Source organism: Salmo salar, chromosome 15 (genome assembly GCF_965601325.2).
Source record: "Salmo salar chromosome 15, fSalSal1, whole genome shotgun sequence".
Taxonomy (NCBI): Eukaryota; Metazoa; Chordata; class Actinopteri; order Salmoniformes; family Salmonidae; genus Salmo; species Salmo salar.
Window position 1 is genome coordinate 79,133,396 of NC_138305.1, and position 26,408 is coordinate 79,159,803.

The following is a 26,408-nucleotide window of genomic DNA, read 5'->3' on the forward strand; positions in this document are numbered from 1 at the left end:
CTCCCTCAGTATCTGCCTGACTTCAGTAAGCACACTGCCTCCACACCGTCTGCTTTGGGTTACACGGTCACCAACACAGAGGAACATAATACAGGACATCTATAGAGGAGCGGACAGCCCCGACAACAGTAGAGCAGCATGGGGAGCAGCATGTCATGTGTTCCCCAACACAACTTCAGGTTCTCCAGCAAGAGTTTCATACGCAGGAACAGGTAAGGAAGGGCAATCCCTCACAACACAGGCAGAGTCTTAATGTCATACATGTCTGGCTCGTCTGTTGTGGTGTGGTATCGGAGATGGAGGGAATTCCTGGTATTTTTCACAGTGTTTGAGCTGTACGGTTTAAATGGAGGTTGGGAGGTTTATGGGATCAGAGACAGGATCACATAGGGGGTACATGAGAGCACATGAGCAGTGGTATATTTCCAACTGTGCGATACAGTTACTGTTTTCCTCTTATTTGCATCTGTTAAACTGTAGTTTTGTTTCTTGTCAGATAATCTGGTTCCCTTATCAGTATCTGACCCAAATTAGAATTGAATATAATACAATGGTTAGGATAGAATATAATATAATGGTTAGAATAGAATAGAATGGTTAGGATAGAATATAATAGAATGGTTAGGATATAAGATAATGGTTAGGATATAAGATAATGGTTAGGATATAATGTAATGGTTAGGATAGAATAGAATGGTTAGGATAGAATATAATGGTAGGATATAATAGAATGGTTAGGATACAAAAGAAAGGTTAGGATATAATATAATGGTTCGGATAGAATAGAAAATAATGGTTAGCATAGAATGGTTAGGAGAAAATAGATTGGTTAGGATATAATAGAATGGTTAGAATATAATGGTTAGGATAGAATATAATCACTGCCGGGACATAAACTGACAATGTCCTAGTCCTGAAATAATTATTTTGGATTGTTCGAAGTTGATTACTATTGCTGTAAGCTTATGCTACTTTAATGTACTATCAGAGTCATAAAATGAATCAACTTTATGACCCTCAGTGAAATGCTTTTACTTATAGCCACTTAGCAAAGCAAGGGCCATGATGGTACAACTGTTATGAATTGCTACTTTACCACATGGTTTACCATTCTGGGGGCAGCCTCTCTCTGTGGTATCCTTAGGGTTCTGCCAAGTAAATTTATGTTCAAATAAAAACAGAAGTTTAGTGTTGTCCAAAGTGCACCTAACCGTTGCCTCTTTAAAAGCATGCACACACTTGAAAGCGCACACTCACACACACACAAACACAGGTGAATTGATTGTTCACTTGGAAAAATAAATGCTGTGTTCTCACATACTCTGTGTCCTGCTCTCTCTCTCAATTCAGTTCAATTCAAGGGGCTTTATTGGCATGGGAAACATACAGTCGAAGTCGGAAGTTTACATAGACTTAGGTTGGAGTCATTAAAACTTGTTTTTCAATCACTCCACAAATTTCTTGTTAACAAACTATAATTTTGGCAAGTCGGTTAGGACATCTATTTTGTGCATGAAACAAGTAATTTTTCCAACAATTGTTTAAAGAAAGATTATTTCACTAATAACTCACTGTATCACAATTCCAGTGGGTCAGAAGTTTACATACACTAAGTTGACTGTGCCTTTAAACAGCTTGGAAAATTCCAGAACATGATATCATGGCTTTAGAAGCTTCTGATAGGCTAATTGGCATCATTTGAGTCAATTGGAGGTGTACCTGTGGATGTATTTCAAGGTCTACCTTCAATCTCAGTGCCTCTTTGCTTGACATCATGGGAAAATCAAAAGAAATCAGCCAAGACCTCAGAAAATAAAATTATAGACCTCCACAAGACTGGTTCATCCTTGGGAGCAATTTCCAAACGTCTGAAGGTACCATGTTTATCTGTACAAACAATAGTACGCAAGTATAAACACCATGGGACCACGCAGCCGTCATACCGCTCAGAAAGGAGATGCATTCTGTCTCCTAGAGATGAACGTACTTTGGTGCGAAAAGTGCAAATCAATCCCAGAACAACAGCAAAGGACCTTGTGAAGATGCTGGAGGAAACGGGTACAAAAATATCTATATCCACATTAAAACTAGTCCTATATCAACATAACCTGAAAGGCCACTCAGCAAGGAAGAAGCCACTGCTCCAAAACCGCCATAAAAAAGCCAGACTACGGTTTGCAACTGCACATGGGGACAAAGATCGTACTTTTTGGAGAAATTTCCTCTGGTCTGATGAAACAGAAATGGAAGTGTTTGGCCATAATGACCATCGTTATGTTTGGAGGAAAAAGGGGGAGGCTTGCAAGCCGAAGAACACCATCCCAACCGTGAAGCACGGGGGTGGCAGCATCATGTTGTGGGGGTGCTTTGCTGCAGGAGGGACTGGTGCACTTCACAAAATAGATGGCTTCATGAGGAAGGAAAATTATGTGGATATATTGAAAACATCTCAAGCCATCAGTCAGGAAGTTAAAGCTTGGTTGCAAATGGGTCTTCCAAATGGACAATGACCCCAAGCATACTTCCAAAGTTATGGCAAAATGGCTTAAGGGCAACAAAGTCAAGGTATTGGAGTGGCCATCACAAAGCCCTGACCTCAATCCTATAGACAATTTGTGGGCAGAACTGAAAAAGCGTGTGCGAGCAAGGAGGCCTGCAAACCTGACTCAGTTACACCAGCTGTGTCTGGAGGAATGGGCCAACATTCACCCAACTTATTGTGGGAAGCTTGTGGAAGTCTACCCGAAACATTTGACCGAAGTTAAACAATTTAAAGGCAATGCTACCAAATACTAATTGAGTGTATGTAAACTTCTGACACACTGGGAATGTGATGAAAGAAATAAAAGCTGAAATAAATCATTCTCTCTACTATTATTCTGACATTTAACATTCTTAAAATGAAGTGGTGATCCTAACTGACTTAAGACAGGGCATTTTTACTAGGATTAAATGTCAGGAATTGTGAAAAACTGAGTTTAAATGTATTTGGCTAAGGTGTATGTAAACTTCAGACTTCAACTGTATATGTAAGCGAGTGGGGCTTAAGCTGCATCCCTGTCTCACCCCACGGCCCTCTGGGAAGAAATGTGTGTATTTTTTGCCTATTTTAACCACACAGTGGTTGTTTGTGTACATGGATTTTATGCCAAATTGAGTCTAATTTTTTTTTTAAATAAACAAAGCATGAGAAGACTTTGCCTTTGTTTTGGTTTGTCTGTTTGTCAATTAGGGTGTGCAGGGTGAATACGTGGTCTGTCGTACGATAATTTGGTAAAAAGCCAGTTTGACATTTGCTCAGTACATTGTTTTCATTGAGGATATGTATAAGTCTGCTGTTAATAATAATGCAGAGGATTTTCCCAAGGTTGCTGTTGACGCATATCCCACTGTAGTTATTGGGGTTGAATTGTGAATTGGGGTGATCAGTCCTTAGTTCCAAATATTGGGGAAGATGCCAGAGCTAAGGATGATGTTAAAGAGTTTTAGTATAGCCGATTGGAATTTGTTGTCTGTATATTTGATCATTTCATTGAGGATACTATCAACACCACAGGCCTTTTTGGGTTGGAAGGTTTTTATTTTGTCCTGTAGTTCATTCAAGGTAATTGGAGAATCTAGTGGGTTTTGGTAGTCTTTAATAGTTGATTCTAAGATTTGTATTTGATCATGTATATGTTTTGCTGTTTGTTCTTTGTTAAAGAGCCTAAAAGATTGGATAAGTGGTTTACCCATACATCTCCATTTTGGATAGATAATTCTTCGTATTTTTGTTTGTTTAGTGTTTTCCAATTTTCCCAGAAGTGGTTAGAGTCTATGGATTCCTCAATTACATTGAGATGATTTCTGACGTGCTGTTCCTTCTTTTAATGTAGTGTATTTCTGTATTGTTTTAGTGATTCACCATAGTGAAGGTGTAGACTCAGGTTTTCTGGGTCTCTATATTTTTGGTTGGACAGGTTTCTCAATTTCTTTCTTTGATTTTTGCATTCTTCATCAAACCATTTGTCATTGTTGTTAATTTTCTTCGGTTTTCTATTTGAGATTTTTAGATTTGATAGGGAAGCTGAGAGGTCAAATATACTGTTAATATTTTCTACTGCCAAGTTTACACCTTCACTATTACAGTGGAACATTTTGTACAGGAAGTTGTCTAAAAGGGATTGAATTTGTTGTTGTTTTTTGGTAGGTTTCCAAACTGCATTCCTTCCATCTATAGCATTTCTTAATATTACTCGGTCTGATAGGGGTGTCAGTGGGCTGACTGTGAACGCTCTGAGAGACTCTGGGTTGAGGTCAGTGATAAAGTAGTCTACAGTACTACTGCCAAGAGATGAGCTATAGGTGTACCTACCATAGGAGTCCCCTTGAAGCCTACCATTGACTATGTACATACCCAGCTTACGACAGAGCTGCAGGAGTTTTTGTTGGTTATGTTGTCATAGATGTGCCTAGGGGGCATATGGGAGTGGGAATGCTGCCACCTCCAGGCAGGTGTTTGTCCCCCTGTGTGCTGAGGGTGTCAGGTTCTTGTCCGGTTCTGGCATTTAGGTCACCACAGACTAGTACATGTCATTAAAGTATGGGGATTCTAGTGGGGGGACATAGGTAGCACACAGGAGGACATTTTTCTCTGTTGATCATTTCCTTTTGAATTTCTAGCCAAATGTATAATGTTCCTGTTTTGATTAATTTAATGGAGTGAGTTTGGTCTGCTCTATACCAAATTAGCATACCCCCTGAGTCCCTTCCCTGTTTCACACCTGGTAGTTTGGTGGATGGGACTACCAGCTCTCTGTAACCTAGAGGGCAACTAGTGGGTCCAACTCCTCTATACCAGGTTTCTTGTAGGATGACAATGTCTCACATGCTCTCTCTGTGTAGTGAAAGGGCCAGGTTCAGCTCAGTTATTCCCTGTAGAGCGAGATAATGTGAATGCCAATCTAGTGACACAGAAAATACTAGGTTCGCAGATACCAGTCTTAGTCAATAAGTTTACAGAGTTGACATTTCTGGATTGCGTTAGACAGTCAGTGTTCACATTATATTGTTCTGCTCAGAACCTGGAATATAGTGATCACTTTATTGATGATTGATTGATGCTTGTCAGTCTTATTTGTCAGTCATCACATTCTGATCCGAACTTGATTGCCACCAGCTCAGATGAAGTCTTTGTTTTATGCTAATGTAATTTAGATGGGCCACAGGGAGATAGAGAGAGAAACTCGAGGGAGGTGGTAAAAGTTGACTCACTCTGTTATCAATGCACCGGAAATGTTTCTTTATGAAGCTGTGACACTAAAGATAACAGATGGGGTTCAGGCTTGACAAAGGAGGAGATTGAAGCCTTTATTTCTTTATTCATGCACTGCCTATCTGAGACATAAGCACTGAATGTTTTGCTAATTTAAATAGGTGATATTGAAGGGAACTGACAAAGGGGTTTCCTGGTCAAATGTGTCTAGATTTACAATGCGAAATCAGGCACTCACTTTACACTCCACACCCTTTCAAACTGAAAAGGGAACTCCTCAGAAAGGAACACATTCATCTTGAACTCATTGTTTTCATCCGCCATTGTGAAGCCAGCTGGTAGCACAGCAAACGGACAGGCTAGCTAGGCTACCTGCGTGGTAAACATGTGAGAGTGAGTTGTAACACAAGTTTCTTTTCCCCCTTCCCTCCCGGAGCAGCAGCCGCTTGTTCCGTAAGAAGTATCCCCAGGAAGGACAGGAGAAGTCCAACAGCATCATCAATATTCTCTGCACTGTCACTCCGAGGAAGGTATGGAACGCTGGAAAACTCTCTCCCTCCCTCTTCCCCCCGTTCTCCCTCCATCTCTCTCACTCTCCCTCTTCCATTCTCTCTCTAAACCATGATAAACGACATAAAATATTTGTGTGTGTTCATGAAATATGTCTATGACAAATTCTCTCATCTCAACCATGTCAGACAGACACACTTACTATGTTGATACATGTATGTATAATCTTGGAAGCAAAAAAATTGTTATCTTACAGGGACAACTGAATAATCTTTCTTTTCTTTAGCCCCAATTTAAGTTCGTTTTTTTACCTAGGCAAGTCAGTTAAGAACAAATTCTTATTTTCAATGACGGCCTAGGAACACTGGGTTAACTGCCTTGTTCAGGGGCAGAACGACAGATTTTTACCTCGTCAGCTCGGGGATTCGATCTAGTCCAAAGCTCTAACCATTATGCTACCTGCCGCCCTGGGTTTGTTGTGCACAATGGACTAATATTCACTAATGTGATTGGTTGCTTGCAGGAGATGACCCATAAGGATCTGGAGAAGATCGAGAACACTAAGTGGGAACTTCCGTTCCCTTATGACCCAGCCAATGGCTGGAAGAAAAGCAGCATCAATGTCAAGAACTATGGCAGGATGGTCCACAGCTCTAAAGTCCGCTTCCGCTTTCTCCACTGCCAGGTGAGAAACAACTCACACACACACACACACACACACACACACACACACACACACACACACACACACACACACACACACACACACACACACACACACACACACACACACACACACACACACACACACACACACACACACAGAGATGCGAGCACACTCACACACACAGAGGCGAGCACACGAGGCGAGCACACACACACACACAGAGAGAGGCGAGCACACACACACATCCTCTGATGGAACTGTAACACCTCAAGTCACTTCAGATAACTGACTAACTAAATGATGAAACAACAATATAGCACAATAAACATATACCTCCACACAGTCATTTTGGTTAATGAGGTCTTTAAACAAGCCTCAACCCCACAGTGAAACAGTGTGTTAGTCACCCCCGATGGGAGGCAAACCAAATAAACAGGTGGAGGGGACAGGATGTAGTCCTAGCTCTGCGGGTTTGTGAAACGGTTAGCTAGTGCTTAGCTAACGTTGACGTGGTGACCGAGGGGGATGAATAAAACGAGGGTTCAGCATAGGGGACCGCAGGCTGCGTTTCAACACGCTGGGCACTGAAGGAATTGGGAAACAACTCTGAGACAACCTCAGGGCTGATCTAAGAACAGGTATACAGGAAAATACCGGCGCCCAACCGTGGGAATCGCTATCTGTCACAGATGAAATCATGCTGTCAAAGAGAGTGAGAGAGAGAGAGACAAAAAAAGGAGTGAAAGAATCGAGTGTTGGAATGGAGTGTCATAGGGGAAAGAACACATTGTTTGGTAACTCAATACATCACAGAGAGTAAATCGAGGAGGAAGTATTGCTTCACTATTTTTTTACCTGAAAAAAGTACAGGGCTAGTCTTGTCAAATGGCAGGAAGTGATTGTAAATCACAAGTGACTCTTTGAGAAATCCCATAAATCCTCAGAATACCACACATCCTCCTAATACAACAAGTCCTTATGATCAAAATCCAGCACAACACTTCCTACAGATGTAGAATTACTCACAGTCAGCAAAATTTGTGCACTTTATAGGAAATCGGGTGCTATTTGGGACGTTCATAATGTCATGATGAATCAATCTCCAAATCATTATTTGGTAACACTGCATCACAAAGCCAATCCTTTAGAATATCAGAGAAAGACTGTTTCCCCTAATGACAACCATAATAGACAGATAAAGACATATCACTTCCTCGCACACTGACTGACTGACTGACTGACTGACTGACTGACTGACTGACTGACTGACTGACTGACTGACTGACTGACTGACTCACTCACTCACTCACTCACTCACTCACTCACTCACTCACTCACTCACTCACTCACTCACTCACTCACTCACTCACTCACTCACTCACTCACTCACTCACTCACTCACTCACTCACTCACTCACTCACTCACTCACTCACTCACTCTGTCTCTGTCTCTGTCTCTGTCTCTATCTCTTGCACTCTCTCCTCAGGATGTGCATGACTGCTACCTGGACCTCTTCCAGACACACCTTCATTTTGTCTCCAACAACACCACTGGACTCACCTACCAGGTGAGGCTTTCCAACTTTCCAACATAAATGTTATTTATGGAGATAGATTGTACTCAGAATGTTGTAAATTAATGAGTAATGATTCACAAATTGATCATTAATGACAAATGGAGAGGAAATGTTTACTATGACACAGTAGTCTCAGTGCACTGATTGTAAAATAGCTCTGTATTATAAGAGCATCTGCTAAATGACTCAAATGTAATGTCGTTTTCAATCTCGTGTCCCTGTCTAAGTGAATATAACCGATACACCGATTACGTGTCCCTTGCGAACGTTTTTTGTATTGGTAAACATGGTGTGTATGATTGTTCATACTTTACTAGACAGGTTAAGGAGACAGTCATCAAGCAGTGTCTATATCGTGTTTGTCTATATCGTGTTTGTACTAGACTCAGTCACAGGGTGGAGGGCTGCTGGAGCATTACTGGATATTAGACATTATGACGACAAATGTAAGGCCTCAGACAATCATACATGCAACCTGGCCGGCCTTAGTTTTACACCAATTAATAATGATATTTGCCTACGTAGAAATTCCAAAACTGAAACTGAAAAACAAGCACATTTGACCATTGATGGTCATAAGATCAAAAAAATTCAGCTATTTTGAATACGTTTTCTTGGTCGTAGAGTCATGAAATGTTCAGAGTCCATAAAGGGGAGTGACTGCTTTCAATGAATGTGAAACTATAACATTTGTCAACAATTTAGTTATGAGGTATTATCCATGCTTGAAAAACAGTGAAACCCATACTTTTTTTAAAAGTATATTTCTTTGGTCACGACAATGAAACTGTATGGTTAAATGGAATGATTGAATGACTAAGATTTCACATGGGTTTTGTGTGTGCAGGGGACTCTTCCTCTGAAAGAGCTCACCATCTGCAACCTGCAGCAGAACTGTAACCACAGCCAACTCCAGGAATTTGCCTTCCGGATCAACGGTTAGTTGGCCTTTTACTTGAAAGGGAAAAACAAAATTACTCCTTGTGGTAGTAGTGGTATTCATAAATAGCAGAGCACAGAGCGCTGAGATGTTGAAATCACTAGTTTCAAGTTTTCTATTGACTATAGCCAAACTGTGCTGAGTTGGCATTGGACCACCGTGTGTTTATAGTTGTAACAGCTGTGTGGTAGGCAAGGTTCTATTCTCATCGACTGAAACAAAGAAAATCTAGTTCAGGAATTTGTATAAGCTACTTTGCATTAAGTAGTGACTAAATGCCCCTCTTCTTTCAACCAATCTCAAAGCTACTTGAGATGTGTGCGAAATAACTTGACTGTCAAACATCTTGTATTGCTGTCAAAAACTCAAAACGAAACGCACGGTTCTCAAGTTTCTTTTCTTTCTCAGCAAAGACAGACAGAGCCCGTATTCACGTTCACAATCCCAAACTGCAACCACACAACATTTTCAAACGGTGGCGTTTCCTATATTCCGACATTCCGGTGACTCAAAAGTGCTGTGACCTCTTTCACCTCCACACAACCCCAAGACTAACTAGAGTCGCCTCTATCAGCCCTCAGTCAGGGGGCCAAGCCGCTCTTGAAGGCCCCTCTTGTTGTGCGACAGGTGCTCCTGAACTCGCTCAGCTGTCAAGGCAGAAAGGCCAGCGCCCGCTCTAAGCCCTATCAAGACATTTAATCTATTGCACATTCCAGGGGCATCCTACTTAATGCCTGCTAGTTTTGCCCCTTAGAATCTGGGCTCATATCCACAAACTGTCTCAGAGTAGGAGTGCTGAACTATGATCAGTTTTACCTTATACATATTAATGAATAAGATGATATGGACAGATCCTAGATCAGCACTCCTACTCTGAGAGGCTTTGTGGATATGGGCGCTGATCTCTAAATGTTCCTGGACTTCATTATCAACTTGACTGCATCTTTGATAGTGATGATAGGAAGTAGTTGCAAAATGAATTTGAGCATGGTTGATGGATTTGTGCCTTAGCCAGCTTCTCTGTCGTCCATTCTATGGCATGACAATTACTGTCAGAGGGGTCTGCTAAAGCACAGACATACCTGGCAACCGGGGTTGAATTGGAATGTATTTAGGATTTAAATGTGTTTGATGAGGGGATCTTGGGCATTTCTCTGCATTCAAGATGACACACATTGTGATTAAAAGTCATTGACACCTAAAGCCAGCTCAAGTCACAGAGAATTCTTTATCATTCACATCATTTTTTTGAAACGGAAGAGATCTCCGCTATCAAACGTTTTCTTTGCTACCCATGGCCAAAACATATGTCACATTCATAGATATTTCCCGGAGCAAACTGATTTAATAAACTATTGTATTTCAGATGTTTTCTCTGTTCTGAGAGAGCCTTTATTTACCTGCAGGGTGGCTGTAGTAGACTTCACTGGAAACACACGTAGAATAACATGACAAAACTCTGAGTGAAGTGAGAGATTGTGCGCAGCGATAACTCTGAGTAAAAATCTTCCTCATTGCTACACTGCTGAATCAGCTTCACTGTAAACTGACCAGGAGTTGACTTAGCATGACATGCCAGGAACACGCAAGGTCCTGAAAACTGCCCTAGAAAATTCTGGAAAGTTCATGCCAAGGTTAAGTTGGTGTCATGTTGCGCAACATTTTTTCATCACATTTTTGTAATTGTATTCTGATAGAGATATATATGAAATGAGAGGAGGATGAGACAGATGAGAGGGTATCACAGCCAGGAAAAGAGTAGCGGAGGGGGAAGAAAGTGAGAGCCGCACACCCCCGCCTCTAGGAGGAATGGCCTCAGAAGTCCAGACTCTCACACTCCCATACGTGAGTTAAGGTGGACAGGTCAGAACAATAGGCCTCGGCTCCTGAAAAATTTAACGACCCGACACGCCTTGGTTGGGTTTTAACTTTGGCTGTCCTCACGTGAACCATGTGAAAATGCCTCCTTCAAGGGTGTGTGATGATCACGGTCTAAAATGAAGGCTGGAACAAGGAGAAAGAAAATCAACTAACAAGAGCAGCATGGCCGCTGATTAGAGAAGCAGTCAGCTGGCAAGGCAAGCATTCCGGACAATGACAAAGGCGTGGGCTGGAATGAAAGAGGCTGTTATCTCTAGTATGTGTAGTAGGGCTGATAAAGGGAGATTCCAGCTCTATTCACCTCAGGTCCTGTAGGCTACATTCCTGTTGGGAAGGAAGTCCAGAGGGAGGTGGGATTGCTTCCCCACTAGGAGAGCTGTTATGAGGCCAAAGAGAGCGGGGCCCATATGTAGCACGCGTTTCAGAGTAGAAGGGCTGATTTAGGATCGGTTTGGCCTTTTAGACCACAACGGATAAGATGGCATGGACATGGGGACCTGACATGGGGACCACACCCCCTTTCAAACAGTCATGTATTTACCAGATTATTGCCGGCGTAAGCCTTTTATATGTCCTGTGCACATGCCGGCACTGTTGACGAGTGGGAGTAGGGGTGTGTCGATGTGGATGGGCCTATTTTAATAAATCCATTAATATACACCATTACGAAGAAATCCAATATTAATTTGTTTAGACAGGTCCATAAGAGACATTAAGACTAATACAATTTATTTTCAAAAGAAAAGCATATTTTGCATTTGAATTACATTACTGGTCTGGGCAGCCTATAGGCTACATGGCTATGCAGTGGTGAACAGTACTTAAGTAAAAATACTTAAACGTTTTTTGGGGGTATCTGTACTCTACTTTACTATTTATATTTTTGACAACTTTTACTTTTACTTCACTACATTCCTAAAGAAAATAATGTAAGTTTTACTCCATACAGTTTCCCTGACACCCAAATGTACTTGTTACATTTTGAATGCTTAGCAGGACAGGAAAATGGTACAATTCATTCATTTATGAAGAGAAAATCCCTGGTCATCCCTAATGCCTCTGATCTGGCGGACCCACTTAACCCAAATGCTTTGTTTGTAAATTATGTCTGAGTGTTGGAGTGTGCCGCTGGCTATCCGTAAATAAAAATATATAGAAAATCGTGCCGTAATCGGTTTGCTTAATATAAGGATTTTTTGATACTTAAGTATCTTTTGCAATTACATTTACTTTTGATACTTAAGTATATTTAAAACCAAATACTTTTACTTGAGGTATTTTCTATTAAGATATCTTTACTCTTACTCAAGTATGACAATTGGGTACTTTTTCCACCACTGTGGCTGTGCCACGCAAATGAAATCAATTGTTAGTTATTTTGTTCATTAAACAGACAAGACATTCTTACATAATTGCGCATGGGCTCATCTGGAAAAGAGAGGCTATGTGTAGCTCAAGAAGCTCATTCATATTAACCCATTGTTCAGTGGCTAAATATTAGGCCTAATACTGCAGTAAATAAATCACCAGCCAATGTGATCACACCATCGTGCGCTCTCTCCTTTCAAACTACCTAGTTCTTTTGGTTGAAGACAGATAAACTACAAATGGCTAGTAGTTAGAAACGTATGCATATTAACCCATCATTTATTAGCTAAATATCAGTGGCCTTTAAATATTTACCTGTCAAAGTCAAGAAGAAATATGAAATGGCAGTGTGCGTTCCCCCAGGCCAAATGCCAAGGCATTTCTATGACAATAGACAAGAACAGCTCAAGGACAGAACTACATACATTTCAATGGAGAGAATAAATGCATTCAAATCATTTCTGTGAAGCTGTGTCTGTAAAAAGTTGGCGGCATGCTAAAGTTGGTGTGTTTTTGTCTTAGTTTGAAAGGGATATCAGGCTACAGGGTGTGTCCTGGGGAAGTTTGACAGAACGTGTAATTAACATGACGGAGAGCTCTACCTATCTACAGTATTTTCACAATACTTCCTTTGTGAAATAGTGGTAAAATCAAAAGTCTAATTTACTAGCGACGACAAACTTCCAGTTGCATAATGCACAGCCTTCTATTTAAATGGATAGGGTAGGGCTTTAGCAGGAAGCGCTGATGGTCATCTCCTCTCTGACCTCATGACCTTTGACCCCTGCAGGTGTCAGCCTGAACCCCATCATCGTCTATTGCTCCAACCAGGAGGAGATGGACATGTGGTTCGGCCTGCTCAAAGAACATATCGAGATCAACGGGGGCACCCCCATCGCACCTATCGAGACCTACACCAGGGTTAAGGTAAGGAAATAATACTGTGTTTCATTGATATGGCAGTGCAGATGACGGAAATGGAGGCCAGTTAAAGAGACAGTTAAGGAGGCCCAAGTAGGGCTGATCCTGGGTTGATCCTGAGGGTAAAACAGCAATCAATCAACAGGATGTGTTGAGTCATGTAGGTCATGGCTGTCTCTTCCTGAGGGCATGATCCATTCCCAGGGAGCGGTCATGACTGTGGCCGCACCACAACCACATCACTAGACTCACATCTGCACTGGGTCAAAGTATGGCTACACCAACAGGTGTGGAAAAGGCTGATCACACACATTCAATAGTGGATGAAATATAGGGCATCTACACAAGCAGGTTTGACCAACGGTATATCCCAATGCATATGTTCTGAAAAGCAAAGAAAAAAATAATTCATGCAACATTCTTCCTGTATCACTTCCAATAGTGACAGCTAGTGTAGGAACAATTGTTGATTCGTTATACAGTATTCTCGCCCAGGAAGTATGATATTATGTAAGTATGATTGCGTCACTATCAGAGAATGAAAAGCCCCGTCATTATAGCATGTGTAAATAAATAAATAAATAAATAAATAAATGTAAATGTAAATGTAAATTATAGCAATTATAGCTCATACTGTGGAGAAGTTCTGTATGTGTTTAATGTTTATTTCGCGTAACTGGTGCTAGATTATTTCCATGCCTTGCTAATGTAAACATGTCTACCTGTTTCCTGCAGAATGTAAAGGAGAACACGGAGGGGAGAGAGGAGCTGAGGAACTCAATCAATAAAGACCCCATCTATGAGTGGGAGGGTTCTCAGCGTGAGAGTCTGGGGCCCATCACTTTCGTAACCAAAGTCAGTCTGCAGCACCTCCCCTGCCAGGTACAACACCCACCTCCGCTCACCTTTCTGTGGCTTATGATGTGCCTATGGCGCATTGTAACCTGTCACTGAACCATTATAACCTGACAGTGAACCATTATAACCTGACAGTGAAACATTATAACCTGACAGTGAAACATTAGAACTTGTCAGTAAAACATTAGAACTTGTCAGTGAAACATTATAACCTGACAGTGAAACATTATAACCTGTCAGTAAAACGTTATAACCTGACAGTGAAACATTATAACCTGACAGTGAAACATTATAATCTGTCACTGAAGCACTATAGCCTGGCAGTGAAACATTATAATCTGTCACTGAAACATTATAACCTGATTGTGAAACATTATAATCTGTCACTGAAACATTATAACCTGATTGTGAAACATTACAACCTGACAATGAAACATTGTAACCTGTCACTGAAAATGATAACCTGTCACTGAATCATTATATCCTTTGATATTAGAACATGACTGATTATTGATTGTAGAGACACTTTTTGATATTCAAATATTACTCAAACGAAGAAGCCTGCATATACAGTCCGCATTGCACATAAATAGATTAGACACATTTTAAGAAAGATGAATAAGAGAGTGTATTCATGGTCTTGACTGTTGCTATCTTGTTTTGTGAAACCAGACAATTTATGGAATTGTCCATTAGACAGTTATGACTCCAACCTGTTATCAGTCAGATAGTGGGGATCTGAGAATGAGGAGTAAACGTAACATTATCAATCAATAACATCTACCTTGGAGCCCTCTGACTCTCTCTCTCTCTCTCTCTCTGTCACACACACCACACACACACACACACACACACACACACACACACACACACACACACACACACACACACACACACACACACACACACACACACACACACACACACACACACACACACACACACACACACTTACTCTTTCGCAACTTCACCATGACCTCACCACAACGTAAGGAGTGAGCATTGTTGTCTGCTAGGATACCTTGAGGGAGTGTATGGGCAGAACACTAGTCTATTACAGTTACCACAACACTTACTCCCTAGGTCTCATACACTCCTACAAGGCGTGACGTTACTCTGCTAACCGAGCGAGAAAGTAACCAAGGAAATACATGATGCTGACTAGGCTTAATCCTATAAAACAGCAACGCTCATGTAGCCGGCGGGTGAATCTGCCAATTAACGTTTGATGGGAACTGGCGGTAGCCTGATGGAATTCTTTCGAAGGAAGATTGAAGGGCTTGTAAACTGGGTGTGTGAGAGGCAGTTGCTTAGCTCACGCAGCAACTTGACTCACCTCACAGCTGGAATGTCAGCTGTCTGCCAGACACGCCCTCGGCAGGGCGGAGAAACACGCTCACGGGCATGCAAGTGCGTGCGCACCACACACACACACACACACACACACACACACACACACACACACACACACACACACACACACACACACACACACACACACACACACACACACACATACACACACACACACACACACACGATCAGGGAGATAACAGCCACTTGTACTTAGCTACTACACTGAACAAAAATATTAAAGCAACATGTAAAGTGTTGGTGCCATGTTTCATGAGCTGAAATAAAAGATCATAGAAATGTTCCATACTGTACGCACAAAAAGCTTGTTTCCCTCAAATGTTGTGCACACATTTGTTTATATCCCTGTTAGTGAGCATTTCTCCTTTGTCAAGATCAAATCAAATTTGATTTGTCACATGCGTCAAATACAACAGGTTTAGACCTTACTATGAAATGCTTACTTACAGGCCCTTAACTAACAATGCAGTTTTAAGAAAAATAAGAGTTAAGAAAAATATTTACTAAATAAACTGAAGTAAAAACTAAAAGAGCAACAATAACGAGGCTATATACAGGGGGTAACGGTACCGAGTCAGGTTAGTTGAGGTAATTGAGGTAATATGTACATGTAGGTAGGGGTAATATGTACATGTAGGTAGGGGTAAAGTGACTATGCAAAGATAATAGATAATAAGCAGTGAGTAGCAGTAGCGTAAAAAAAATGTGTGTGGGGGTCAATGCAAATAGTCTGGGTAGTCATTTGATTAGCTGTTCAGCAGTCTTATGGCTTGGGGGGTAGAAACTGTTAAGAAGCCTTTTGGACCTAGACTTGACGCTCCGGTACGGCTTGCCGTGTGGTAGCAGAGAGAACAGTCTATGACTAGGGTGGCTGGAGTCTTTGGCAATTTTTAAGACCTGACGCCGCCTGGTACAGAGGTCCTGGATGTCATCAAGCTTGGCCCCAGTGATGTACTGGGTCATATGCACTACCCTCCGTAGAGCCTTGTGGTCAGAGGCCGAGCAGTTTCCCTATCAGGCGGTGATACAACCAGTCAGGATGCTCTCGATAGTGCAGCTGTAGAACACCTGACAGGTGTGGCATATCAAGAAGCTGATGATTATCAAGCTGATTAAACAGCATGATTATTACACATTACACAGAGGAGTATTTCTGTCTGTAATAAAGCCCTTTTGTGGGGTAAAACTCATTCTGATTGGCTGGGCCTGACTCCCCAGTGGCTGGGCCTGGCTTCCAAGTGAGTGTGCATATGCCCTCCAATGCCCACCCATGGTTGCACCCCTGGCCAGTCATGTGAAATCCATAGATTAGGGCCTAATGAATTCATTTCAATTGACTGATTTCCTTATATGAACTGTAAGTCAATAAAATATTTGAAATTGTTGCATGTTGCGTTTATATTTTTGTTCAGTAGATTTCAATGTAAGGGCCTTCTATATTTGACACAGAAAGCCCAGGAGAACTATGTAACTGATTGCATTTGATGTGAAAACACATGGCACTTCAATTACTTACTCTTATACTGAGCGCAAGATACATTGACAGGATATAGACATTTTCATTAATTAGCTAATGCAGTGAGAGTTGATTGTTTCTATTGTGTCTAATACAGGAGCAGAGTGACAGACTACTGGTGATGTACCCAGCCACTCTGATCATCCTATCAGAAGAGAGCCACGGACTTTTCTACAAGGTACCTTTAATTCGTCCCATTGAACCATACAGATGTAGGATCTTAATTTGAGCCATTTTTCTACAGCAGGAAAATAATCTTCCCACAACAAGAAATGTGAATTATTATGTGGATTATAATTAATGGACATTTTTTGTAGGGGTTGATATATTTTTCGTTAGGGCAAATCAAGTCTGACATTTTAAATGGAAATGACAAACTAGAAGCCTCAAATACACTACAAGTTTTCACTTCCTGCTGTGCAGAAATATTCTCAGCAACAAAATAGTGATACAATTAAGATAATACATCTGTAGATGTAGACTGTTAGCTAGCCTGGTCCCAGATCTGTTTGTGCTATCAAGTCAAATCCTTGTCATGCCAAAAAGTGTCAAGGAATTGGCATGATAGCACAAACAGACTGGCATCCAGGCTAACTCTTATGTACATTTTGTACTATACATAATGTACTCACCCCAAGAGCTCATATACAGTAAGTGACTCATATCCTTGATTATGCTCGAGGACCTTATTTGTCATGTTTGCAGTCCTTTCCCTCTGATCTGTCTTTGTATCAGAAGTGTGTGAAATGGTATGTATAACGGTGTGTGTGTGTGTGTGTGTATGATTGCAGGGGAAACTTCCACTTAACATGGTCACTGTAACCACACCCTGCCAGGACGTCAAGCCCAACACCTTCATGATTGAAGGTAAATTAACCACTATCTCACACTTATTGTGCAAGCCTCCCCTCAAATACAACATATGTATATGACACAGGTCTGTTATGACGTATAGATTTTAATGAAGGCCGGTGTTTTGTCGACATTTCCAAATGTCAACAAAACAAGAAACGCTTTTATGTGCAAATATTGATGTAATGACCATCATATCGAAGTAAACTTGGAGTCACGCGATGACATGGTGTGTGGTCCTCCCACTACGAAAGGCATGCAGTTTATTAGGCTACAGATGAAATAAGTTATGATGAATTTATCAGGGTGGTGAAAGTGCAAGGTGATGAGCTTGATGCTCCTTTCCAATTAATATCGAGGGACTTATTCTGGTGACGTGATCATCGTCTTCTGTTTCACAAATACAAATAACCTCATCATGTAGGCTATATGTGTGCTCTAGCCAATGTTGCGCTGTTAGCTAGAGCCACATGTCAATACCAGAGTGGGCACACTTGCTATATCTCAAAAATGTTTGTGAGAAAACCATCACTAGAGTTGAAAATGCGATGGAAACCCAATTCATTTGTATTTTTTATTCGGTACATGGGAATTTAACCACAAAAGGTATTTTTATGTGCACTACGTCATCACGCACAACCTTTTGTCGGCAACAAGTCAATTTGATGGAAACATCTCTGGTGGGAAAATGTGCATGAAAATCTGTCGCCAATTGAATGCAAATCTAGCTAATGACACTGAACGTTGCCTCATGCACATTCAATGAGTGACCTTACCCATTGTTTTGCCCTGCTGTCACAGGCAAGATGATAAACCCTATTCTGGTGTCCTGTTTGGATAAGAGGGAGTTCTATGACTGGATCCAGCACTTCAAAGCCTTCGATGTCCCTGTGGTCAGCCCCCCACCCCCCGTTTATGACATCATCTACACCCCCACAGCGAAAGAGGTGAGACATTAGATTAGAACAACAAGGCCCTTCTGAGTTTTAACTGTGTCCATTCCCTTGTTGTCAGGTCTTAACATGTTGTGTTGTATTTTTCACACTAGGCTCCAGAGGTTGATAGGTGGAGTTGGAACAGCCGGAGCCAGAGCCGGAGTGAGTCTCTGAGGCTGGGGCAGTCCGCTGGGAGTGAGTCTCTGAGGCTGGGGCAGTCCGCTGGGAGTGAGTCTCTGAGGCTGGGGCAGTCCGCTGGGAGTGAGTCTCTGAGGCTGGGGCAGTCCGCTGGGAGTGAGTCTCTGAGGCTGGGGCAGTCCCACAGTGGACGGGGGTCTGGTTCCGGGTCCCACCACCTCCAGTTTCCCCCTAGACACGCGGACAACCCTCTGTCCCCAGGGTACACAGAACCCCTATGTGTAAGTTTGCACTTGAATACTTTCTACCAGGCCTGGATCAAATACATATGTCAGACACATTCAAATGACAAAATAAGCTAAATTAAGCACACGTCAAAGTATTTGAAATGTTTTTGAGCCAGTTCTGCTTTCTACAAAGAAACGAGGGTGAAATGGAATGTGTGTTACTTCCATGTGAACTAGGCCACTCAAAGCGAATTTATTTACCTTTACACTACGACGTTGGGCGTTGTAAGGCTCTGCCCTGTGGTGGTCATTTATATGTAGCCGGTATATATAGTATCTGATATCCACAGGACTCCATATCATTAAAGCGCGTGTTTGTTTTGGTGGAGTTGAGCTCAGCATTTTCCAAATGGGAATTATTAACCAAGTTTTAGACTGTGCCTCTCCTGGTGCAACCCAAGCCAATGCTGAAGTCCTTAAACCTCTCAAAAATGAGATAATTCGTTGTGTTTTCCTCCTCTGAAATAACACCATTAAGATAACTTTGACCATGAGAAATGAGGGGCACTTACACGCTGCCTCAGCAATCAATAGGTTACCTGATAACGGAGAGTGTTTCAGATTCAGCAGAAGTAGCCTACGCTATCAAGACCTTGAGGTGACTTCCTGAAGAGAGAATGACCCTACAGACTGGTCGCTCATCCAATTAGCTTATACTGGGAAAGGCGCTGTGCCCACAGGACATGTTGTTCTTGGTGTGTGTGTAGAGTTTAGTTTAGAAACATTTATTTAAGTGTCACTCCACAACGATACATAATTAAGATTTTTTACCACATTGTGGACAGACCCCTCAAATTGAGTTGAGACACTAAAAACTATTTGAGTCAAACATGGTACAGGAGTCATCTACAATACGTTGCATCATCTATACACATATGCATAAACAAAAAACAAAATACAGTCGATAAAAGGACAATTAGGTACTTATAAAGAAACATCTCCATTGGAGGACAAGGTGGCAGTCTTTGATGCAGGCATTTACATTATTGTTACCTGATAAAATGTCACATAATTAATTATTTTCATTTAGACTGTTAACATTTTCATTTTGATTGGAGAGCTGAAGAAAAAGATAATTCCTAATATTGTTGTATAACACACAGTAAAGCAAGGCATGAGCTTGCAAAGTAGCTCAAATGTAGTAAGTACTTGAAATGTTGCTAATTAGTTAAAATGCTAATGTTTTCCATGATGGAATTCGAACTCGCAACCTTTAGGTTGCTAGACATTCGCTAACATACTAAGTAGTTGCAAAGTAGCTCAAAAGTAGTAAGTACTTGAAAAATTGCTAATTAGCTAAAATGCTAAAGTTGTCCGTGATGAGATTCGAAACCTTTGGGTTGCTAGACATTCACGTTATACTCCCACCCATCTACCCTGACCAACGACCCTACTTTAGTTTTGCCTTAAGTAACCATCTGTCCTATGTAACCATACCAAACTTAACATATCATACTCATTTGGGCTTCCAGGAGTTACATTTACTATGTTACGTCTAGTCTATTAGACCAGGCTGTTATCTAGGGGAGTGTTTTTGTATCTACCAGTCTCAATAGAGAGATGGGCCACTCCACATCTATATTTTGCAAAAGAGCTTCGATTTTGCTTGGTTAAAACTTTCCGTATATAGGGTTCAGTCCCAAAAGCGCGTTTAAAAAGGTAGTAGTTGCGCAGTTTGTTACTTTCGGGTTTATTTATCAGTTGGTTCCACTTTAGTTCATTGCTCTCTAAAAGTGCTGATTCAAAAATATTACGGTCATTTCTAAAATACACTTCATCTGTATCAGTGAGCTGAGTCATATGGGTGGACTGTATGTGTGTGTGTGTGTGGCCTACTCCAAGCTACTGAACTGCACCTCCGCAGTACCAATTCAGATGATTGAAACCTTCAACTTTCCTTGCTTAGATTTTGGCAACAGATAATATAAGCTAGACTTATTCCAATAAAGCAGGAAGCAACTTAAGTTTTCAGGGCGGGTAGGAACAAAAGCATCATGTCAGGTGTGCCAGATTCCAAGTTTCTTTGAGTAGCACACTTTGGGCCGGTTTCCCGGACCCCTATTAAGCCTACTCCTTGACTCAAAAGTTTGCTCAATGGAAAAAGTCTTGAGGATTGAGTAGTAGTATCAGTGTTCATTCACATCACCCTAGCTTGTTGCAATGTCACCGACCATACTTGACCTTTGCCCTCTGTCGCTGTGTGTCCTTATAGTACATCTCCAGTCGGCCCTCCTCCACTGAGACGGCTCGGCTGGGCAGCCGCAGTAACAGCGTTTCGTCCCACGCCGCCAGGCCCGAGCGTGACCCCCGACCTTTGTCACAGCGCTGCTCCTACCTCCCCCATGAGGGGCCGGTGGTGATGTCCCCCGTGTACAACACCCCCTACTCAGGCCTGCACCGTGACCGCGCCAGCACCCCGCAATTCCTGGAGAAAGCCACCCTCATCAAGGTACTAACTTCAGCCTGGCGGCTAACTTGATTTTGGAATATTCCCTCTGGGACTTATCTTTGCATTTGGCATTTTAGTCATTTAGCAGACACTCTTATCCAGAGAAATTTACAAAAGCAATTAGGATTAAGTGCCTTGCTCAAGGGCACATGGACAGATTTTTCACGTAGTCGTTACATCATGGGTACTAGAACTAAAATAGACTAGTACCACAAAGCAACAGGTCTGTGAGTTAAAGAAGTATATGGTAGTACCTCTTCAGCTTAATTCAGAAAATGTGGCTTCAGGGAGATATTACATCATAAGTGCTGGACATAAAACAACTTACCGTAACCTTCCGCCGTCAGGGGGTTCCAATTAAAAAGACTAAAGACAGATCAGTGTAGCAGGCTAGTGGCATACACTCCCTACGCCACACACATACAGATGTGACGCTCGTAGACTACACCCCCACTACCTCACCCCTTTTCCCTTCGCCCCTCTGTAGAGCATGTGTGAGCTTAGACCCATCTCTCCGCTTGGTAACCCTACCCCAAATCCCAGCGCTAAGTGCGGCTTAAATGATTAGCTTCTGCTAGCCTAGGAGCGTGAGAGAGCGAGAAAAGATAAAGGCCATTCACCCACTGTGCTGCAAGGAACAGCTGACTGACTGAGGCTCAGAAGAATAATGATAACCCCTGGAAATCCCTGTGTGATTAGTCCAACAGCTGGAGCACCCCTCAGACGTCCCCGAAGTACGCATCGCTCTCCACCCCCCAGCGCCACTCAGACATGTGCGCCCCCCGGCAGCCCCTGTCGCCCCTGTACGACGAGCCCTGCACCCCTGACACCTACGCCCAGGAGGAGGAGAGCTGGCCCAGGCAGCAGCCTACGGTAAGTCGACCGCGATACTGGATCCCTGTGTCTCAGTTTACACCACAACCGCACTCCCCACCAACTCTCACACACATACTGTACACGCACATATCACATATGCACACCTGAACTGTACAACAAAAGTACACACATGCACACAATCAGGTACATGTGCATATAGACGCAGGCACATGCATGCACGCATACAGGAAACGTTTGACCATGGGGGTACTGACGCAGGCAATGGACAGAGGCTAAGGGCTGCATGCTGCTGATGACTTATTGATTATTTCTAATGCATAATGAAGTGAACTGCTGAGAGATTAAATTCCTTGTCACTAGCAACGTCCTGTACATGACCTGTATTTTAAAGAAATATGATTTAATGGATTGAATTGAAGTTTTCTGTCTAGGTTTGTCTAGATTTTAGACACCATATTGACACATAGGGCACTTCAATTCCAATTACTATGACTACAAATTTGACCTGCTGGCTTTTTAACGCTTGCACCCTCTGATTTCAGCAACAATGTTGGAGAGGACCACCACAGAAGCAGCAGGACCCTCATCTCCTACCCTCCTCCTTCCAGCTGCGCACCCCTCCCCTGGGCAAGCGTTGCAGGAGGAGCCTGGTGCTCTGCCAAGGCCAGGGGCTGGAGATGGAGGGCCCTCAGGGGCCAGCAGACCAGAGAACTGAAGCTGTCCCCAGACTAAGGCTGCTGCTGCCTGCACCCAAAGCAGTGCAAGAGGAGGTAGGAAACGGACACTCAATGGCTCATATTCACAAAGCATGAATGGTGATCCTTTATCAGAACTCAATGATTTATTGTTACGGGTCAATACGTCTTACAGATGTAGGATCTTAATTTGATCACTCTTTTGTTGCTGAGAATTTTCCTGCACAGCAGGAAATGCAAACTTGTAGTCTATTCAAGGTTTAAAAAGGCTTCTGAAGTTTGTCATTTCCACTTTAAAATGTCAGACTTGATTTGCCCTAACGAAAAATATATCAACTCCTACAAAAAAATGTCCAGTTATTATACCAACATAATAATTCACATGTTTTCCTGCTGTAGCAAACTGGCTCAAATTAAGCGCTTGAGTCGACATCTGCAGCCTTTACATTGAATGCAGTCTCCGCAAACGCAGGAGCATTGCCTTTAAAAGGCACATTGTCGACAGTGCTGTAAGACTTGAATCCTGGCCATAGTTAATGCATTATGGCTCAATCATATTTCTTTCGAATACTTTTGAATAATCTCCATTTGTACTCTATAATAATCATCTCTAAAGTACTATTTGTTGTTCTTGTACATGTGAAACTATTTTCTATCCTCTCATCTTTTGACAGAGGCTCTTCCCATCGATGGCTGCTATGAACACCCCCCAGATGCTGTATGGTTACTCAGCAGGTAAGAATGTCAAGCATGCTCATGTAAACTAACACGCTGCACATCACAATGCAACAACATTGGTTACCTTTAACCTACTACGTACTTAGCATTTCTGTCATGCACACCATTTCAAACCCGTCTCATACATTGTCACGTCGTCATTCACACACTACAATCCCACTAAAAGCAAAGCCTGCCTTAGTTGGTAATCTACTTCAAAAACCTCAATGACACAGAGGTCTGTTCATAAGGGGACTGGAGAAAAAGGGCACATTTGCACATGCAGGATAGTTTAATATACCATATAAAACATTGGAATATTGGACTGGGTGTGTCACTGTTAACATGCAGTTTGCAAAAAAAAAGTTAAGGAAAAGTGCAGGAAATGCACAGATGTGCCAATGAAATGGAGCTTAGGCCAGCTTTAAATACCATGTGTTCAGGTGTCTCATGGGGGGAAAGCCCAGTGTAAGAGAACACTGTTCCAGACAGGGTTACTGCTAGCCATGACTGACAGCTCACAACTAGGCTAGGACCGCTCGCTCTAGCTCATATCTATGTCTCCTTTTATCTCATATAAAAACAGGATGGGCTTTAAAGAGGTTATCTCGGTATCTACAAATATAAACCCACTATAAAATTGCCTATAACTCAGGGCATTATCAGGTGATCCCTTCAAGTTGTATGTCTTTGCACAATTCCGAGGACAAAACAGAGGACAAACCGTGGTGCTGTTAGGTATGCAACAGGACAGGTTTTACAATACAGTAACACTGTGTAGCTGTTCACACACACCATGAGAGAGTGACAGTATACATTGGACCTGATCCAAAACTGGTTGCCCAATCTGGGCCAGGTCTTGTACTCTTCTTCTTCTGCTCTTTGAAAACTAAAAGCCTGGGAATCGCGTCTCTCTCGCCCCAACAGATCACAACTCATACCTTGAACCATCTGAGACAGATGACCAGGAAATGGACTATGACAACATTTGGGAGTACGACTGCAATACCGAGATAATTCAACCCATGTCTGGAATTTCGCCACACCGGACGGGATTAGACTTTGGGGCCAGAGGCCTTGGTGCCATGGCAAACAATCAGCAGAGATGGTTATAAAAACAAACAATGGGCCGGCACTCGTCGGGACATGCGCAAACAACAGATCCCTATCAGAGAGCCATTCAGTGACCCAAGCTCACTACTGCATTTCATGGTTGTGCCCCAAATGGCACCCTATTCCTGATATAGTGTGCTCTGTTTCAAAGTAGTTAACTATATAGGGAATAGGGTGTGAATAATGTATTTGTTAGATAGTCAAAAGAATGCTTTAAGTGGCCATGAGATAAGAGGAACCTTTTAGTATTAATGCTGCACTACTGTGTACTGTATGTAAATGCAGATAAACATGATTCAGCAAAAACACTTTCCCACACAACAGCATAAAAAGGTAGGAAACTGAGCCTACCTCTGTTAATGTAGCATTAATGAAAGTGCAAAATGTACATAGTTTCTATCCCTGAGCGCTTGAACATGTTTTTTTTTTTGTTACCGCTGTATCATTGCACTGCATTTGGCTTCATTTGAATTTTGAGAGTTTTTAAAAATTATTTATGGGCATTTTCTTTAACGCCGTCCTGTTTAAATGCTTTTATATTGTGTAAACTTTTTGATTCATATGTTATATCATTATTATATTTTTGCATCATAGACAACATGTCTTTGGTTGTAAGCTGTAAAAAGCATTCCAGAAAACTTAACAATAGCAACACATCAGTATAATTTATTTAATGTTCTGAAATAACAAGGCAAACATTGATGGCTTGAATGGACTTCCTCCATTCTGTTACTGCTGCAAAATGTTGCTTGTCTTTGTGGCTTGTTTCTCATACTTTCAGGTGTTTATTTAAGTTTTTAATATAAACTAGTATTGATATTATTTGCATTATTATACTGTGATTATTTTGATGGATGTTTAGTAGTAATTATGACCTAAAACATACTAAGACATTATATAAATAGGTAAAACGTTATTACACATTTCCTGCATAAGCATGAATAAACTATTTATAAATAGTGTACATCTATATATAGATGTATAAGCATTACAAGTAATTAGCATTTAACATTTATTATAATTTATAAAACATTTGTAACGTTTATAAACATGAATATGCATTTATAATGGCTGGAGGTCATTATGAAGTGTTACCTGACAGTTCATCTCTCCTGGACAAACCATGTAAACATAAATAGTACTGACCTATTACGCTAGACTCTCAGTTAACCGAGATTACCGGACAGTAGAGTGCTACTGTACAACAGACGAGCTCCTTTGAACTAATAGAAGCTGATAAATCAGATAGTATAGGTAAGATTAACTTCAAATCTAATATCAAATGTACTGAGAGGAATGCAGTACAGTCATTTGAAGGAATGTGTATTATTCAGTCAAAACAGATACATTTTACTAGTCAGTCAACTGTTTTTCATTTTGAAAAAAATATATAACTTTGGTAAAATGAGCACATGCCAGTAGACTGGTGTTATTTCACCCAGGATCAGAATCTGTGATGCTCCTCTCGTTCTCTCTCATGGCCCAACCTCGCTGTCTGCTGGTGTAAGTAACACAGTCA

General features: G+C 41.7%; 1 protein-coding gene across 1 annotated transcript; it reads left to right on the forward strand.

Annotated features, from left to right (window-relative positions):
• Positions 1 to 25,711, forward strand: LOC106572136 (uncharacterized). The gene is made up of 16 exons (XM_014146002.3): positions 1 to 212; positions 5,694 to 5,784; positions 6,288 to 6,449; positions 7,919 to 7,999; positions 8,856 to 8,946; positions 12,988 to 13,124; positions 13,854 to 14,000; positions 16,964 to 17,044; positions 17,658 to 17,733; positions 18,520 to 18,665; positions 18,767 to 19,072; positions 21,291 to 21,527; positions 22,227 to 22,400; positions 22,907 to 23,134; positions 23,734 to 23,794; positions 24,704 to 25,711. The coding sequence occupies exons 1-16, from the start codon at positions 139 to 141 to the stop codon at positions 24,889 to 24,891; spliced, it is 2,280 nt and encodes a 759-aa protein (XP_014001477.1). The 5' UTR covers positions 1 to 138; the 3' UTR covers positions 24,892 to 25,711.
• Positions 25,712 to 26,408: the final 697 nt, after the last annotated feature.